This window comes from Alligator sinensis, unplaced genomic scaffold (assembly GCF_000455745.1).
Source record: "Alligator sinensis unplaced genomic scaffold, ASM45574v1 scaffold608_2, whole genome shotgun sequence".
Lineage (NCBI taxonomy): Eukaryota > Metazoa > Chordata > Crocodylia > Alligatoridae > Alligator > Alligator sinensis.
Window position 1 is genome coordinate 1,017,346 of NW_005842527.1, and position 19,961 is coordinate 1,037,306.

At 41.8% G+C, this 19,961-nt stretch overlaps 2 protein-coding genes across 3 annotated transcripts in view; one reads left to right on the forward strand and one right to left on the reverse strand.

Moving 5' to 3' along the window:
* The window catches only part of KATNA1 (katanin catalytic subunit A1), a 35,228-nt gene extending 22,442 nt beyond the window's left edge, over positions 1-12,786 (forward strand). For both annotated transcript variants that reach the window (XM_006031766.3, XM_006031765.3), the window contains exons 6-11: positions 977-1,082; positions 1,472-1,630; positions 3,714-3,840; positions 4,903-5,037; positions 5,673-5,799; positions 9,254-12,786. In XM_006031766.3, coding sequence (XP_006031828.1) covers positions 977-1,082; positions 1,472-1,630; positions 3,714-3,840; positions 4,903-5,037; positions 5,673-5,799; positions 9,254-9,452 — 853 coding nt within the window. In that variant the 3' untranslated portion in view covers positions 9,453-12,786. The remainder of the gene's footprint in view (positions 1-976; positions 1,083-1,471; positions 1,631-3,713; positions 3,841-4,902; positions 5,038-5,672; positions 5,800-9,253) is intronic.
* The window catches only part of GINM1 (glycoprotein integral membrane 1), a 26,912-nt gene continuing 19,440 nt past the window's right edge, over positions 12,490-19,961 (reverse strand). The window contains exons 6-9 of the mRNA XM_025213428.1: positions 19,280-19,436; positions 17,711-17,841; positions 15,238-15,401; positions 12,490-13,397 (exon numbers count right to left, since the gene is read on the reverse strand). Coding sequence (XP_025069213.1) covers positions 13,289-13,397; positions 15,238-15,401; positions 17,711-17,841; positions 19,280-19,436 — 561 coding nt within the window. The 3' untranslated portion in view covers positions 12,490-13,288. The remainder of the gene's footprint in view (positions 13,398-15,237; positions 15,402-17,710; positions 17,842-19,279; positions 19,437-19,961) is intronic.

Here is a 19,961-nt window from a genome sequence, read left to right on the forward strand (position 1 = left end):
GGGAAGGATAGCTTCGGGGGGCGAGGTAGCCTGGATGAAGGCGGAGAGGCTGCCTGAGTGGAGAGGATCATAGAGAGGGGTCCTGTGTGGATGATTCTGGGGCCCAGTGTGGGGCTGGTGATTATAGGAACACCAAGATGCCATCTGTGAGGCTTGGGCTGCGGTTTTAGGGGAGGTTGGAGCCGCAGAGCGCCCCCTGGCATCGGGGCATTAAAATGGGCAGCCTCCTGCTTAATTGACATCAATATATGAATCAATTATCATCAAAGGCGTGGCGGGCGAGATAAGCGGGCGGTTGCCCACAGAGACAGGGGGCGGGCCGTGGAGCTCGGCCCCTGGGAGGCCCCCTGTCACAGTCTTGCAGAAGGTTACTTTTTTAGCCACTTGGTGGTTTGTGTGGGGCCACTATGGAGGATGCATCTGAAGTGAGGTGATGCTACAAACTTAAGATAGCATACAATGTTTCTCATTCTAATAGAGGAAGCTCTAAAGTTTACCAAATGCTTTACTCTTGAAAGAGAATTCTCAAAAACAATTTTTTTTTAATCCCTTCCTTCAATACGCCTTTATTAATTGGTCTTCAAGCTTTATAATTTATAGTTGTACAGATGAAAGGTGTCAATTAATGCCATAGTTCCCACTGGGGAGAAATTTTATAGCACACATGGTGCTTACTTTAGCATGTTTCCCCAGACTGCCTTATCAACATATTTCCTTTTTGGATGTGGACAGAAGGGTGAGGGTGTGCGCAGAAATGTAAATTAATCTGTTAATTGCTTGGATGCACTCTGGGACCTGTCAGTCCAGTGCTATGCATAGAGATGAGGACACTTCTCTGATATAGAAACTAAATTAAGCTCAGTTGATTCACATTGTCTATTAAATAGTTATTTGATGATGAGTGTTTGCATCTTGAATTGAATGCTGGTATGACCCTTCTGTTACCATCTACTTAAATTCCTTTCTTCTGTATCAGGGATGATATAGCTGACTTAGTAGAGGCCAAAAAATTGCTCAAGGAAGCTGTTGTCTTGCCAATGTGGATGCCAGAATTCTTTAAAGGCATTAGGAGACCATGGAAGGTAAGAAAAAAATCTCATTCTATGACATATAGTGAAATTTTTAATATCTCTTCTAAGAAGAGCACCTGAAGTTATAAGTGTTCTATGTCTTATGAAACCAACCTTCCCTCCTAATCCAGACCCCTTAGGGGAACTAGTTTCTGTTCTGAATACTAATCAAGTTAAGCTATAAAGTAAAATAAGTATATGGTTATGGGCTGTATTATTGGTATTGCTTAAAGACAGTAATATTACTCTAGCTTGTAATGCAGCTTGGGCAAAAGCTTCTATTGAATATTTTAATTCTGAAGCTATAAAACAGCTTCTTATGTTTAGATTGTTGCACTGAATTTTCTTCACTAGGTTTAATGCTCAACCTTAATTTCAGACTTTCTTTTTGTTTTAAATAGGGTGTACTGATGGTTGGTCCACCCGGTACTGGAAAGACCCTCCTTGCAAAAGCTGTAGCTACTGAATGCAAGACAACATTTTTCAATGTCTCTTCATCAACACTAACCTCAAAATACAGAGGAGAATCTGAGAAACTTGTTCGCCTGCTGTTTGAAATGGTGACTGAGAGCTCTTTGCAGGGAATAGTGGGTTGTAACTTCATCTCCGGAATAGTGAAACCTAGGCAAGAGCTAAAACCATTAGTAAATTACGCCTCCAAATTGCACATACAGGTGTCTGTAACGACTTACACTGCAGTCTGGTCATGGATATGCATATTTTTAGCAAATCACTTTAAAAATTGACAAGGGTTCAGCCTTCAATTTGGTATATACATTAATATGATAGGTTATGCTTGAGGCCATAATTCCCTGGGTTCATGGGACTACTTCAGAATCTGAGTTTTCTTATGAAAAAAGATATGTTGTTCTTCATGGTTGTGACGAAGACTTAGAAACTGGAAACAATAGAACCAAGGGAGTGATTTCTGCCTGAGTCGGCAGGCAGTCCGAATCAGTAGCTCTGAGAGGTGTAAAACTGCTGCGTGCATCACACTGGGATGTTAACTCAAGACTCGCAGCTTGAAGTGGGAGACTTGGCAGTCTCATGAAAACAGAGAGTGGCTGTAGAGAAATGTTGTGGCCCTGCCCCCTCTGCTATTTATTCATATACTCCAGCTGCTGTGGACCTTGTGATGTCCATGAACCACTGGGAAAGTGAAACAACTGCCACCTTGAAGTGGAGTCTAGGGCCATATTGTGAGGTGTCTAAAGGCTGCTCTACACCAGAGAATTATTCCTATAAATTTAAGTGTGAATTTCATAGATTTCGTAGACATCAGGGCTGGAAGGGACCTCGGAAGATCATCGAGTCCAGCCCCCTGCCCAAAGGGCAGGAAGTCAGCTGGGGTCATAGGATCCCAGCAAGATAAGCATCCAGTTTCATCTTGAAGGTGTTCAATGAAGGCGCTTGAACCACCTCCGGTGGCAGGCTGTTCCAGACCTTGGGGGCTCGGACAGTAAAGAAGTTCTTCCTTATGTCCAGCCTGAAACGATCTTGAAGTAGTTTGTGACCATTCGACCTCGTCATCCCTTGGGGCGCTCTGGTGAACAAACGTTCCCCCAGATGCTGGTGGTCACCCCTGATAAACTTGTAGGTGGCCATCAGATCACCACTGAGCCTGCGCTTTTTCAGGCTAAAGAGCCCCAGGGCTCTCAGCCTGTCATCGTAGGGTCTGCTTCCCTGACCTCTGATCATGCGCGTGGCTCTTCTCTGGACTCTCTCAAGCTTCTCCACATCCTTTTTGAATTGTGGAGCCCAAAACTGGACACAGTACTCCAGCTGCGGCCTCACTAAGGCCGAGTACAGGGGGAGAATGACGTCCCGGGATTTGCTTGAGAAGCATCTATGGATGCAAGCCAGCATTTTGGTCGCTTTACTAGCCGCCACATTGCATTGCAGGCTCATGTTCATCTTGTGGTCAATGATGACCCCCAAGTCTCTTTCTTCCATAGTGCTAGTCAACATAGCACTGCCGAGCCTATAAGGATGCTGCGGGTTTTTTTTCCCAAGGTGGAGAACCTTGCATTTATCGGCGTTGAACACCATCAGATTCTCGTCCGCCCACTTGCTGAGCCTGTCCAGGTCAGCCTGGATAACCTGCCTGTCCTCTGGTGTGGATGCTTTGCCCCAAAGTTTGGTGTCATCGGCGAACTTGGCCAGTCCGCTTCTGACTCCAGTGTCCACATCATTAATGAAGATGTTGAACAGTACATCTTTCTGTATAGAATTTAAGCCTATACCAGGATTTAATTATTCTAGTATAATTCCCTGTGTGAACAATCATTCTAGTTCTGATGCCTCCTATTAAGTGACTGCACCCTTGACAGTTTTGGGTAGATGTGATGTTAATTTGTTATGTAGGGCTGTGAACAGTTGCCATATGAGACCTTGGGGTTATTGTGCTTCAGTAAGTCATTGCTATATGCTGTTGTGTCATTACTAGCGAAGCCCCAGATACGTATAGATGGAGGTAGAGGTGGGAGAGGATACATACTTGTTGGATATTTACACCTGTTGTATTCAGTTGTGTTGCATTGTTGTGCTGTTTTATGGATGTTTCTGGAGACGTTAATTTAAAAGAAATAAGGTTAAATAAAGCCTGAAATATATTAATGCCATGTCAACTTCTGATCTCCCTAGGCTCGGTTTTATGCACCAACAACTATATTTATTGACGAGATAGACTCTATCTGTAGTCGCAGAGGAACCTCAGAAGAGCATGAAGCCAGCCGTCGGGTGAAGGCAGAACTGCTGGTTCAAATGGATGGTAAATTAATTAGCAATTGGTGGCTCTGGATTAGAGGAGAAAATATAAAGGTTCAAATTTCCTTGACCAGGGAGTGGATAATCTAATTACAACATTTTTAAAAAGGAAAATTAAAAAGAGGTGCATTGATTGGCAGTAGTTCAAGTTCCAAGACACTGCAGATACGTTTAATAAGTGCTCCTTTTTGACTTCCCCACTCCTCTCCATAAAAGCCATCTCAGTATCCTCTTGCAAACTGAATAACTAAGCTTTCTCAATCTTTGGAGTCCATGTTATAACCCTACTTTTAATGGTCCCACGATTTTTTTTTTTCTCCCTAGTTCCACCAATAAAGTAAAGCAATAATTTGCAACTGAACCCTTGCAGCCTCAGGGACAGCCTTCCTTTAAGAACTGTCACGTAGAATTCCAGGCGACTTTCTACTTGTTCTGTAGAAGCGGCATAAGGTTATCATCAGTTACCTATGCTGGTTTAAAATTCAGATGATACTACTTTAATCTTGACCTTTCATTGACTCCATTCCCCTCTTGCTGAAGGAAAAAAGGATGAAGCTGGACAAAAATGAAGACACTAGTTTTTTTTTTAATAGCTTTTTCATAAAAACTGCACACACAAGTCACTTCTATGACTAGTCTGTCATTTGCTATAAAAGAAATTCAGTTTTACTTGTGCAGAATGTTAACTTTTAATTTTATCTTTGCTAAACACTGCAGAAATGTACTTAAAGAGGAACATTTCATCCTGGGTGTCTTTTAAATGCAGTAATTTAAAATTGCTAATCTGCAGAGTGAGTTATGACAGGGTCCCACAAGTAAGAAAATCCAGATTATTTAATTCTAGCAACCTGATGCACCTCTCACTTTGATCTGTAGAGGAACTTCTGTTGGTTTAACTAAAAAGGTCAGACCCCTATAATCTTGCAGTTTATAATCGCAGCATGCCTGGTAGAATTGAAAATTAAAGTAGAACTTCAACACAGTAGAGGAGCTCCATTAATATTACAGAGTAACGGGTGCTTTCATCTGCATATATGTATGAATTTCCTATCCCTATCTAACACAGGTGTTGGAGGGGCATCTGAAAATGATGATCCTTCCAAGATGGTTATGGTACTAGCTGCTACTAATTTTCCTTGGGATATTGATGAGGCCCTAAGACGAAGACTAGAAAAGAGAATTTACATTCCTTTACCATCAGGTATAACGACTTCCTTTTTTTATCTTGGGTATGGGGAGATCAGAAACTAAGATAGCCATTCCTTAAATTTTGATAGCTTTTATATTTGACTGATTAGATTAGATTGAGATATAGCGAGGGAGGTCTAAAATTTAGAAGCGCCTTGGGGGTGAGGTGGGGGTGGGCTGGGCAGGGATATATGCAAACATACGTATTAGCTACTTTAAAAGGGGAGATGGGGCTGCTGCTCCAATGTATGTAACAGCTGGTATGCTGTGACTTACCTCTGCATGAGCCTATAGTCATACAAGTGAGCCAGAGTGCCCTAGCTGACCTTTGACGAAGCAGGGTTAAAGTTGGAGCAGTTTTGCTCTGCTTGTATCACTACAGAATTATGCAGGTATAAACAGCTGCAGTCTAACAGCTTGTATATCCCTGCCCTGTGGGCTCTCTCCCTCCTCCCCCAGAGGTGCTTTTAAGTTTTAAACCTCTCTTGCTATATATCTGGGTCTAATCTGAGACCCCAGTCGAATATAAAAGTTATCGAAATTGAAGTAATGGCAATCTCAGTTTTTGATAGTGATACAGTTGTTACATCTATCTTGTCTTCAGAACATGGGTTGCATTGATTTAACCTTTTTGTGTGTGTTGTTTAGCAAAAGGCAGAGAGGAACTTTTACGAATAAACCTGCGAGAGCTTGAATTGGCTGATGATGTTGACCTTGAAAATATTGCTGAGAAAATGGAAGGTTATTCTGGCGCAGATATCACCAATGTATGCAGGTATGTTGGTTGCAGCCTTTATATAGACAAACTCATTATTTGATAATGGTTTGCCATAGTGGGTTTAACATATTTCAAACCAAGTAGTTCTTAGTAAAATACAGACTGATTTAGGCACTCTTGCAGTTTAAAATCTAGCAGAAAAGCTAGCTACTACACAACCATTTATTTAAATTTCTATTCCACACTTTCTAGATATCATAAAGGTAAAAAACCAATTGTGACAGTCCTAATCAAAATGGTATATTAATGAAATGTCATGTTTTCTTGTTTAAACTGAATTATCCCTTTTGTGTGAGGTTTTCCAGTCCCTGGGGTGTTAGTTTTAACTTGCAGTTTGTTGGATCATCCCATTGAGGTTCTAAGGGTGCATATCCCCATGCAATCATAAAAGATTAAAGCAACAGAGAGCCATGTCAAGTGAGATGGGAATCCTCAGAGTGAAGGGATGCCATGCATAAGGTCTACCTGGGCTGCCATAAAACCTTAATTAGCACTAAGAGCAGGGGTTGGCAACCTACAGTCCACAGGCTGGGTTTGGCCTGCAAGAGGTTTGGATCTGACCTCTGAAGGTCCAGTTCAGTCTGTATTATACTAAGGGCACACTGCCAACTCCTCAGCTGTTTTATCATCTTTTTGCTAGTGGCATGGTGAGATTACCTTTGAGTTTGTAGCTAGCTGCTGCATCTCATGTGAAGGGCTGCTCTTTGGTCTCTGGAGGAGATTGCTAGCTATGGCCCACATTTGCAAAGGGTTGCCAACTGTCCTGGAGCTTTGACCTAGTGGAAGTGTGTGAAAAAGAAATAGTACTTCACAGAGAAGGAAGGAACCTGTGGGATGATTGTTTGTAATTAGTTTAGCTGTCAAGTATGCCATGAGGATTTTCATATTGGAGTAAAAGGATTGTTTAAACACACATTAGCTGCTTTAGCTTTATCCTGCAGTTACATGCTGCATTTCTTTTGTGGTGTAATATTTTTGTGTAAGTCAGCTTGTGTCTTGCTGTTCTGTTGTTTGTAATTATACTGTTGATGCTGGAAACTGAGCATGAGATGGTGACACACCTTGTTTAGGTGGTAATACTCCTATAGCTTTTTCTTTGCATGGATTTATGCTGTATGAGCACTCACTTGTTCCTGTCTTTTTCCTTGGCGCTTACTTGAACAATCAGTGTATTAAAACCCATAATTTGGACTTTACTGCAGGAACAGAGGATGCCTTTGTCTTCTGTAATATTTTAGCATTTTTATAATGCTGTGTTTTGAAAGTATTGCGTAAATCTTAATGCATTATAAAGCCATTAGGGCTAGTTCTAAAAATCAATTTATTCTGTTTCTAACTATGACAAACACAAAAAACAAACTACGTCTTGGATTGAAACCAGGTTTTTTGATAGAAAGATGGAAAGTATTTATGTTAAGGCAAGTTAACATGACTTGGAATAGAGCACAGTCTCTATAACCATTGTAAAACAGCTCTTTAAGTTTCTAGTTGAGGCTAGAGAGTTAGTACTGATTCTGCTTTTTAAGGCTCAATCAGTACTGTAAGGGTGGTGTCATACATTTAACTTAACATTTACTAAGTGCAGTTAAAACATGACCAAATGCACATTCAAGCAGTTCAGTACGTGTTAAGTGCCATTGTGGGTTGCACAGTTGCTCCCTTTCAGGCAAGGATTATCTAACCTATTAACTTTAATACCTCACAGCATTCCAATAATTTGCAACTGTTGCAAATAAACGCATGGCTGCATCCTAAATGGAGCATCTTTAGTATCCTTTGATACGCCATTTACTTGATCCCACCAGCAAAGGGACTTGAATAGCTGAGCATTGTGCACCTTGTGCTCAGTTGATGCCTTGGTATATATAAAATGGGAATGAAAAGTTTGTTATTGGGATTCTCTCCTGTCACAGTTCTAGGCCAGCTAAAACAGACAGAGCACTTGTCAGCAGCAGTTTAAATAAGTACAAATACTATAAACCTGCATCTAACATCCAAATCCTTTCCTGGTACTTGTTTGTGGTGCTAAGTAATGTCCCTTCCATACCTAACAACAAAAATACAAGAAAAATCTTAGCTAACGTAGTTCATACCCTTGGGAATTTAACCAGAATTTAATTACAACAACGTTCACTCATGCCATCATCTCCTTACTATAGCTAGTTGTTGCTCTGAATCTCGTGGCTTCTTTCATCCATTAGCATGGAACAAAATTGAGATTGTATTATTGTCTCCCATGGGGCTGGGGCTATCCTTTCAGCTTTTTTACTGCCAAATCGAAGCAGTAGCTGGAATTTGGTGAAAGACTTGTATTAGAGACTTAGTTATTTTTGGGCATGAACTTGCTTTTCTGATTTAAACTTATGGTTTTGGAACTTGAAGATTTCAGCAAATAAGTTCAAGCTGTGCAAACTGAAACTTCATCAGTCCTTTTTGTATATAGACATTCAGCACAGCTCAGTATCTCCTACACTCTTGTTGAACCAACAGAGGACATCTAAATACAGTCAGTAAATGCTTTGATGTAACAGGAAAAAAACAAGGTGTACTTGAAGTCACTTTAGTACAGGCTCACTTGGAAGCAGCCTGTGACTTGAATGTGACTTGAATATATTCTGTAATCATTTTGTCCCCTAGCTCAGATTGGCCACTTAGTTATTAATTTTACAATGTGAGACAATAGATACCTTGGAACCAAGTGTAGAGCATAAAAAGCATTCGGCATTAAAGAATAGGACTTGTCTTTAAAGTTAAAGAACCCTCCTTGCTCTGTGCTTCCTTCTGTTTACTGCATGCTTCTGAAAGCCATGGCAAACACCAATGGGAAGCAGCAAATTTGGCACCGAGGAGGCAGCTTTAAATGGGCACTTTTAATGGTCCCTTTAAATCCCCAAACACACAAAATTAGACTGGCCTACATGCTGTAGGCTGCTGTTCCCTGGCATAGGTTGTCTGGAAATGCTTTAAGCATTTAATGCCCTAATAAGCATCATAACTTGGCACATTCAGATTATTTGGCCATCCCCAGTAGCTAGAAGTGTTACTTTCATTAGACTCAGTTCTGAAAAGAATTTCTCTCCAGTTTTGTCAATAATTGCTTGTCCCTACAGGGATGACCAACATGCTCCATTTTGAATACTGTATCAAGCAACAGGGACAAAGCAAGATGCACTTGCATTACTATTGCATATAGCCAGTGACGCAGACACTTTCCAGGGTTTGAGGGGTAGAATTTCAAGGATCCTACTGCAGAAGGAAAGGGAGGCCCATTGGCTAGAGTGTCTGTCTAGGGGGCCACATAAATATCTAAGGTAGAATGACAGCTACGATGAACGTTTACAACTCTTGGTTCTCCAAACTGAAATTGTGGCCTAATTTGAATGTTTAGTTTAAGTCTTAAGCAACCAAACCTACCTTCATCCTAAGTAACTTTTTTTTACCTGCCCTACAGAGATGCATCATTGATGGCTATGAGAAGGCGTATTGAAGGCTTGACACCGGAAGAAATCAGAAATCTTTCCAGAGATGAAATGCACATGCCTACAACTATGGAGGATTTTGAAATGGCTTTGAAAAAGGTTTCTAAATCAGTATCTGCTGCAGACATTGAGAAATATGAGAAATGGATAGTTGAATTTGGATCATGCTAAGACCTCTTAACCAAACTTACTTTGAGAAACCTGCCTTAAGTCTTAAAACAGCTTCAGAAGTGATGAAAAGTAGTTCCAATGCACTGAGTGCTATTTTTTAATTTTTGTAATTATTAAGAGTAACATGATTCTAAATAAAATAATTTTTTAAACTGCAGGTTACCTCTGCCTCTTGAATTAACTCAGACCAGTCCTCCTTTGCCTATCTGTTAATGTTAATCAAATGCAGTAGTGGGACTTGTTCGCTCTGCATTTAGGACAGAAGCTGGCTTTATGTGATCGTTTAAATTTAGATTCTTGCTGTTGACTGAGATGGAAACTCCAGTTCCAACAGAGTTGCCAATCCATAACAGAGGCAGGAATGTTAATAAGAATTTTTGCATCTGGTAGTCTTGATGCAGTTTTATTAAGCTACTAACAGTTAATTAATTCAACCCAAGCTGGAGAGGTAGGAATAGACCTGATTTTAGGTTATACGGATAACCATTTTTCAGCATATACTATATGACTGAAATCCATTTACTACTATGGCCATTGGCCAACGTTGTCACATATGCAGTCTCATTTTATAGAGTGGATGTAGAAGTGCTAGCATGCAAAAGGAACAAGCAGTAGTGCTGTGAGAAGAAAGAACTGCAGCAAACTAGTGAAAAAAGAGGCATAAGTAGGAAAATCAGGCTGTCACTAGAAAGAGCTGGAGGCTGCGTTCCTGTGGCCCTCATGGTTACCCAGCAGTACCATTGCTGTGGTGAATTATTTAAGGGGGCACTGAGGGAAATGCTGACTCTACAAAGAGCTCTTCAGTACTTGGACCCTGACCTAGGCAAGACCTAAGATGCAATAATATACCTAGTTGAACTCCTGTCATAATTCATTACCTTCATGATGCCCAAAGTCCCACCCTTCCCATTTCAGAAAGGTGGTTGGATAAACTGCAGGTAGAGAAAGGTATTGCCTTTTGAAGTAGCCAGTTTAAACATGAGTTGCCAGTAGCCTGAAAGAATTGGGTAGCTGGCAGGTTTTGGCAGTAAGGTACAATTCTGGCTAACCAGTCAGCTTATTGTAAACTGACCCAATATTTCAACTGACACGACACAGAAATGGAAAGGGCATCAATGACCCAGTCCCTGCACTAGTAATGTTGCAGTGTTGTAGCTATTTTTGTAAAGCATAAATAAACCAAAACACTTGTTCAGTTCAGTACTTAGAATGAGGTGGACACTAATAGTGCCAGCTCAAGGAGGGCTGCTCTGCTTTTTCTTGGCTATGATAATAGACAGCAGTGACACCACTATGATTCCCTGCAGACTTGAGTACAAATGTCCTGTTTTGTCCTTTGGCACAGATGACAAAACCAAAGGAGGTGCTTTGATCCTTTCCAACATTTCTCACATGGGTGAGCTTGTTTTATGTGCTGCAGTTAGGACATCCTCCTCTATCATGCTAAGCGTTGTTGGCACCAACACAAAACAGTTGCTTTTTCAGTCTGTTGTCCTTTGGAGAGCTATCAGCCGTAACAAGCATCTTGAATGGATTTCACAATATTCACTGTAACACCCTGCCACTCAGCTTGAGAAACGCATGCTGAAGCTGCAGTGGTCCTTATAACAAGTCTGAGCCTTCTGAGTTTTTCAGTGAAAACTTCCAAAAAAAATATTTTTGCCTTTTCCCTTTAAATGTAAGTGTACTAGTGACCTAGTACCACCGCAGGAATAATTCAGTGGTTCTAGGATTGCACGTGTTATTGACAGTTCTCTTAAAATCCCAGCCACACTGCAGTTTTTTTTCCCCTCATCCTGTGTCTGGAGAACAACTCAAATTACACTTACTGACCCACAACACTTGCCACCATCTGTTCTATTTTTCATTCATTAGCAAGTTAGTTGTTACAGCTATGTAGTTATATTCAATCACTTTGGGGCCTTAAAAAACCAGCACCCCTCCCAAATTTGCAATGTATTTTCAAATAATTTAAGTTAGACTAAAGCCATGAGTGAAACAGTAATTTTAAAGTCTCCCTGAGGCTGTGCTCTTGTGTCCTTCCTCCGCTAATATGTAAAACATGCACTACTAAAAAAAAGGGAACATCTGCCTCATTGACATCAACCTGCATATAAGGCATTGCCAGCACTCAGTCTGGAAAACTATTATTCTTGCAGCTGTTCAGCTGATGGTTAAATTTCCAGGTGTCTAGTATAGCTTTCTGAGTGGGGAAAGTAAAAGGTAGACCAGCTTCCCCAGAATCACTCTGGAGAAGCTGTCCACCTACATCAAAATATTTTGTCCTGGAAAGATCTGCTGCTCTTCAATACATAATGTTCAGATCTTTTCATTTTGAACCAGTTAGTGAGCAATGCCTGGATGATGTACCAATACATCATAAAAAAAATTGTGACCCTCCCACCTCATTTAATAACTTAAAAGAGAGAACTGGAATGTCACGCCTACACCAGGCCATACTCCTATGTGGCTAGGTATGCTTTATATCTTTGTATCTTGGGTAATACATCCTCCTTATTACGTTTTCCAGTGTGTGAAGTGCAGCAAGGCAGACGATGGTTTTGGGGCTAACAACCCTGTATGGTATCTCTTCCTAATGCACTCTCTCTGTGGGAATGTATGGCACTGATAGAGGCAGCCACCTCTCTATGAACTGTCACTACTGCGGTGTCAGCAGTTTTACTGGTTAAAACTCCCCTGTAGGCATGGCCTTACCGTTCTTCTAAGAAATGTGCAAGGAATATATATTGCCCTAGTTCATAGCATTTTTTTAAACAGGACTAGGCGGTCCAAGTGTTCAAAGACCTAGTACTCCATTCAATGCAAGAAGCTGCCCTTTTGATCTTAAGTCATGACACTGTAGCAAAGATGGGTATTTATTTCCCCACCACCACCCCTTTGTAACAAATAATTTTATTAGTTGGAATAGCAAGGCCGAAACTAGATTACAATTTGTTTTTTTCCTTCAGCTAACATGTTCTGCAAACTGTTGTTTTCTTTAGCTACATTCATTTTAGAACTTCCACAAGCCACATCGTTTATTAAACAATTTAAATGTTAATTTATTTGAAAACTCATGGCAATACAAATTAGTCTGGGAAAACTGAGCCTCCACTCAGTACAGTTAAACCAGTCTTTTAAAGATATTTTGCTCTTCTTGCTGAGAAAATTTACATGGTACTGCAGTCCATGATATACAAAAGAGCACACTAAACCTGCCACACAAGTTTAAAAGTGCTATCAATTTTTAGTGGAGCAGGGGCCTCATACAAAATTGAGTGTTGAATAAAGTGCTTGAAATACCAAATTGCCTTTCAGTTTTGTCTTGCATACACAGTAACTTGCTATTATAGTAGTACAAATATTTTATAGTGATTATATTTTCCCCACAAGGCACACTCAATAGTAGCAGACCTAAAACGAGGTTGGCCAGTTTTGTTTGGTCTTACAGGCACACGTGTAATTTCTCTGCTCTACTCCTGTCCCCTGTGCTAGATAACTACCTAGGGAATTCAGGACATCCTGCATTTCATCCCACTACAAATTTGAGGACAGCTGAACCGGGTTCATTTACCGGAGCCCGTTCTCCATCCTAGCATTTGGGAAATTACTTCACAGAAGTTAAAACCTGTTGTAGCACTTGTGTTGGGAAGCTGCTATTCTTTGCCAAGAGGAGCAGGGAAGGTAAGTTAGTTTTGGGTCTCAACCTTGAGTGTTCCTTTAACACAATCAGCCAATTTACAGGTTTCTTAGTAAGAAACAAACAACATAAAGTTCAAGTGCCAAATTTTAGGTCAATTAAAGTTTCATACAAAGACTGAAAAGTAAACCCGGTGTTAAGTACACAATTTCTCCTCTACGGTGTCTGGTTTCTCTGGAACATCCGGAAGGAGACTAATTGTAACCACAGGAACAATGCGGATGTCATCCATGGAAAGCAATCCTCTGAAAGATACATATTACTTTGCATTAGAAAAGGGTAAACACACCAACTTGCACTCTGTACTGCCTGTATAGGAACCTGCTCCTTGGAGGGTTTGGACAAGCAGCAATGAGGTTTCACATGGAAGTCTGGAGACAGTTCCCCTGTGTTGATCTCAGACAGCTACCTCAAGAGAGCTCTAATCAGGTGCTTCCTTGTGCAGCCTGAGGGCAAAGATCAGGCCTTTTCTGGTTCTGCTTAGTTCAAACTCTCCTGGAAAGGCATAAGTTTTATCTACAGTGGGAAAGTAGCTTAAGTGGCCAATTCCAGTCTGTTCTCTGCTCTCTCCCCACACTGACAGTTGACTTCACCTGCTCTAGTTTAACAGTGTCCTTTGTGTGCACTGAGGGGGCAGGAGGGGACTACAGCAGATGCTTTGGTAAAGGGCACTCGTAAGTAGCTTCTCAGTTTACTCACCCATTATGCCGCTTTCCCTAAGGGCCTCTATAGAGAAACCAGGATCAATTGTACCAATTACACCATTCACTAAGTGCACTAAGAAAGCTGCAGCTGCAAAGTCACATGCCGGGCTCTCCATTTCAAGCTAATGCAACTAATCCAAGTGTAAGATAGTGGGAAAACACTAAATAGATCTGAGCTTTGCCCTCTTATCTGTTCCCTCTGACACAAGAGATTGGTAGAGCCAGTGCATGACAGCTCTCTCTCAATGGGTTGCTCAGAAGTTTGCAGTCAGAATCTAAATCCAGACTGACTGGTTTAAACAGTTAAGTATACATTATAAAACCACATAAATGAGTGGTGACCACTACCACTGTTCAGAAGGGGTTAGTTTTTAACACTACTGAGTCCAGGAGAGAAATGTCAACTAGGAAATATATATAATGGTTTCAATGTTCTTCAGTTCATCTCAGGAAGGTAGGGCAAGTCTAGTCACATAAGCGCAATGTATTTTATTTGTTATTCACGATGTATTGGGGATTTGGCTCACTGTCAATGCTAAGCATATGGTGTGCAGGCATAAAATTTGTGTGGAGGCTGCACGAGGCAAAGGAAAACACAGTTAAGGATGCCTGGGATTGCTGCAGCACATTTCCCATTCTTTCTCTCATTTGGGAAATGGGTGTAGCCTTAAGTCTTACAGCCCAGGAGTTAAACAAGATCAGACTGACCCATACTATTTTACTTTCAGCACAATGTAGTTAAAAATCTTCATGTCCATTTTCTTAACCCTATGGGGGATGGCAAAACCCCACACTTTGCTTGTGGAGCCAATGCTTTTTCTCTCTGGCTATCTACTGTGCCAGACTCCAGGTATTGTTTTCCATTGTCAAAGTGTTGTTAACATGTGTCTTATTAATTACCTCTGAGAATGCAGCAGATGAGCTGCCACCAGATGACAGAGGGAGCAGAGAGAAGCCTACGTATTTCTGCTAGCTGGGGACAGCATGAGATTGACTTACGTGGTTTGATGGTTTTCAGATCCTTGGTTGAAGCGTAAAAAATTATTGGTAGGGCCATGCTGCATGGCAGTGAGGTTCAGCCAGAGTTTTTGGATCCTATACTTGACCATGATGCCTTTGTGGGGGCTTAAAAGTATCTGGCCACAGACAAAAACTCAGCTCCTAAACTGGATTTCTCAAAGGATTCCTCCTAAGAATTTGTCATAAGCTCAACAAGAATTTTCAAAAGAAAATATTGGGATGGGGGTTGTTTTTTGTTTACAAACTTTTACCTTGGGAGAACACTTCCATTGGGAAGTTAATGACAGTGGCTGCCTCCTTTAAACATTCCTATGATACTTGTACTTCTCTTTTTGGGGGATAAAACATAAGAATTACTTACTTGTGTTCACAGGAGGGAAACAGCATCTTTAAAACTCTTATAATAAGAGCTGCTCCTATGATTCCAACCACAACGACCTCCATCAAATTAAAGAACACAGGGAAAGATTCAAGCCAGAAACTGCATAACTTGTTTCTCAATTGTTCCACCCACTGGCACATCACCTGCAACCAAAGAACAAGATTGTTTATGACCTACTTCAAGGGCAGTTTGTCTAGCTCCTGCTAAGTCTGAAAGCCTTCAGGCTTGGAAGGGTTTAACAAACGCAAGTTTTGAATTTCCAAAAGCTACTGATCCTAGCAGAAAAGCACAGATCCAGTGAAAGCCTGACCTAGATTTAAAACATGTTCACTGCTGATACCCAGAACAACCTTTCCTATATGCATGTAGCAAAGAAGGGAGAGCTGGTGGTAGAGCAATAGTGTGCAATACAATGGGATATGAATCAGCCATCTGAAGTATGCTCAATACACCACAAGAGGGTAGTATGACCTTGGGTCTGTCTGGAGCAGCACACTACTGAATTTGGAATTCTACCATTATGGTAAACATTAGCTGTGCTTTAGTTTGACAGCCAAGGTAAAACCAATGGAGACAGTGCTCTTTCTTCCTCTTGCGCCACACGCTATACAGAACACATGCACAGCAATAACAGTTCTTCCAGGAAGGGAATTCCCAGAAAAATCTTCCCATTTGTCATGACTGGTGCTGACTTCTATGTGCTGAACAGCAGTTGCAGAAGTGCTGCATTTCCTGGAAAGCCCCTCCCCTTCCCTGCAAAATCCCTATTCATTCCTTCCCCAAAAATTTACATTTGCAGCTGCAGCCTCTCTTACTGAGATCAAGCTGCCTTTCCAAAAGTAGCCTGGCCTCTCTGCTTACACAATGATTTAAGTTGCAGCATCGAGGAGAGAGTCCACACTTCATGTAAATAACTTTACTGGTCAACAAAAGCATCTGTGATAACATCTTTACGTTCATCATCATCTTGAACTCTTTGCCCTTCCTCTAGAACAAAAGAGCAGGGGCATAGTCACTGACACCAGTGTGAAAATAATTTATAACTGAAGGAAATCCTTTTTACACAACAGAGTTTGTGAGCCTCATAGTGAGGTCAGAGCTCAGTATGATTTAGACCAGGGGTTTTCAACCTTTTTGGGTCAGTGTACTGCTGGCAGCCAGTTAAGAAGGCAGGAATCCCCCAGCGGTCAGAGGGGCCGCGGCGATGGCAGCAGAGGGTATGCCCAGTTGAAAACCCCTGTTGAAAACCCTTGGTTTAAACCAGGATGGTCCAACTCTCTGCTGCTGGTCCTGCTTCCCCCACCCCATTGCTCCTGCTGCTGTCACCCGGGTCTCCAGAGGCGCTCCCTCTCTGCTTTTTGCCCCTGCCTCTGGGGGCAGAGAAGCATAGCTTGTAGTGGTGTGCTGCAGGGGTTCATGGGATTTTAGGAAGAATCTTAGTCATCAGTTTTCAGAAAGCAAAGCCAACCACCAACTCATTACGGTCAGGAAGAAACTCCTGCTACGTATAGATTATCCCTTACTTGTCTACTTTTAGGAGTTTTCTTGTGTTTTCCTTTTAAGTACTGACTGCTAGCCACTCTCAGAGAGAGGAGGCAGGAGTCCTCAAGTCCTTAGACAATCTGGACAACCAGACCTTAGACAACTGCAATTACTACATTCCTATAACACATAACAGACTATAACCTCACTGAGATTGCAGCTGTCTGGCTATGCCTACATGAGCAGCAGACTGCACAGTTGTTACTGCAGTAATTTAGTACTTGCATAACCAAGTACTAAATGACTGCGCAGTAACCAGTATTACTGTGTTGTAGTGTCTCCGCATTCTTTTTCTGATGCTACTGTGCAGTAGCTTATTACTACTGCACAGCAGCATCGCATCACAGTTAGTGACCCCAACACTACTGTGCAGTAGCATCTCATGTAGATGTGGCATCTGGGTGCTTTTTCAGATAAAGTAGGAATGGGAACAAAAACTATAACCAGCCTCTGAAAGACGCGCTTCATAAGTCACTGTACAAATGCAAAACAAAACCCCAAGACAGAATTCTGAAAATGAAAAACTCACACGTTATTCTTTAAAAAACAAAAAAAAACAACCACCAAAAAATCCCCAGCTTTTAATGCACTTGCAGAAGCTATATATGTTTTTATCTGCTGCACTCCTCAGCCAGATATGCATGGAAGTAGGCTTATAACTTTCTACTTGCTTCTGAAGGGAACAGTATAGATACGCCTAAAGAAGTTATTATAGTAAATTTCAGAACCAGTTAGTACAGTGTTAATGGTTCAGTCTTTATCAACAATACCCTAGTACTGCAACCATCCATTCCTTTTCTTAGATTTGCCACCAACTCTCATCTATGTCTGCCACTAAATGCCAAGTTAGAGAGAACTTGCTGCTCCTTTGTTAACTGGGCCTTAGAAATGTACACCAATAAGAGATTACCTTATATGAAGATGGAGGCTCTGTTCCAAGAGGTGTCTCTGGTAACTTGCCAGGTAATGTCTCTTCATCTACTGTAGTTTCTGCTTGCCTGAGGAGGTACTGACTAGTGGTTTGCAATGGATCCTGAATGTCTACTAAAGAAAGGATTAGTTAAGTAGTTAAATGTTTTAGCCTCCCCCTTTCATACACTGTCTGTAATGCAACAGCTGACAAGACAAGCTAGAAGTAAACTACGTCCTGGTTGACGCAAAAATGAACATGAGTTGCCAGTGTGACGAGGTAATAACGCCCTTTCTTGCATCAGCAGGTCCATCATGAGCAGGTCTAGGGAAGTGATAATTCCCCTCTACGCGGCACTGGTGAGGCCACAGATGGAATACTACATCCAGTTTTGGGTGCCGCACTTCAAGAGGGATGTGGATAACCTTGAGAGGGTTCAGAGAAGGGCTACTCGTATGGTTGAGGGCCTGCAGGTAAGACCCTATGCAGACAGACAGACAGAGATCTGAATCTCTTCAGCCTCCGCAAGAGAAGGCTGAGAGGTGATCTTGTGGCTGCCTACAAACTCATCGGAGGGGCCAGCGGGGAATATGCAACACTGTTTACCAGGGCACCCCTTGTGGTTACCAGAAGTAATGGCCACAAACTGAAGGAGAATAGACTTAGATTGGACATAAGGAAGAAATTATTTATGGTAAGAAATTCTTTACGGAATTCTTTGGCCATTGCCAAAATATGGAATGGGCTTCCAAGGGAGGTGGTGCTTTCCCCTACCTTGGAGGTGTTCGAGATTAGACAAGCATCTAGATGGGGTTAGTCAACCCCAGCGCTCTTTCCTGCCTGGTGCAGGGGGTCGGACCGGATGATCTACGAGGTCCCTTCCGACTCTAGAAATCTATGAATCTATAAAAGAATGTTGCATTTACATGCACGCTGCACAGTTATCTGCATTTACAGGGAAGATGTAAATAAGTGATTTTTTTTTCATTTGACCTCTACATGAACTTCGAACAACACAGAGGTGGTGCTACCAGGTATACTTAACTGTGATCAGCAGTTATCTGCTAAAAGGTGAGAAAAGATCTGATTAATGTGACCTAACAAAACTGCCAGAGTTTTATTTACAAAACTGAAGTCTGAACACATTTTTCAATACAAAGCAAAAAAATGAATAACCAAAGCCATTTCCTATAGTTAATAATAAGCCAGACAGGAATCTCCTCTATACTTTTCATTTCCAGTCTCAAGAAAGTGAGCTTTTGAGAATATTTTCTTGTAACATTAAGCCAGTAACTTTTTGCTATGATGGCCCAATTAATGCCAACATTTCAGAAGAGCTTCTGAAGAAAAAGCTAATTTGAAAAAGAACAATAGGAACAACACATGGACTACTATAGCAGAGAAGTAAACCACAGCAACCAACGTCCTTGCCTGGTCATGAAGAGACCGTATCTCTGGCATGTCCCTTCACATGTGCACATCACAGTTTTCCTATCTAGAAAACAGGACTAGCAATCCTTACTTGCCTTTATGAAGTGCTTTGTGACTGATGAGCTAACTATGACATACCTTTTCCTGGGAGGTTGGGAAGTGTAAATAAGACATCATTATCCCTGGGGATGGAATAGAGCATGCTTTCTTTCAAAGGAACAGAGTAGTTGGAATGTCTCAGGACTCTCTGGTCCTTAACTAAGATATCCACCTCAGTAACTTCCTCCTGCTGCACCTGCAAAAGGAAAAAAACATTTCAATATTACTGTTCTGGGCGAGGAATAGGAGTGGCTGAAAGCAAGTAGTGAGTAAAATGGGCAATGTATTCAGGGCTGGATGTACAGAGCTCACTGACAAACTGACCGTAAATTCCTTTTTATTTATTTAAACATTTCCATGATTTCTATCGTATCCAAACAAGTGATCTTACAGCATGGGCAGGCAAAATATGGCCCATGGGCTGGATCTGGCTTGCCAATGGGCTGGATCCAGCACACGACTGCCCCCATGGTGCTCCACATGAGACTGAGACTCCACTTGCTCCTGCCAGGGCAGCCTGCGCCACACTCCTGCTGGCCCAGGCCTGGCCAGCATGCAGCTTCTAGTGGGGCTATTCCCAGTGCAGCTGCAGCTGGCCAGATGCTGCTCTGCTCACCTCACCTCCAGCAGGAGCCACCCAAGTGAAGCTTCCCTCCTGCCTGCCCAGAGTGCTGCAGCAGGGGGAAGAGCAGGAGAAGGAGCTGCCACTGGAGGCGAGGGG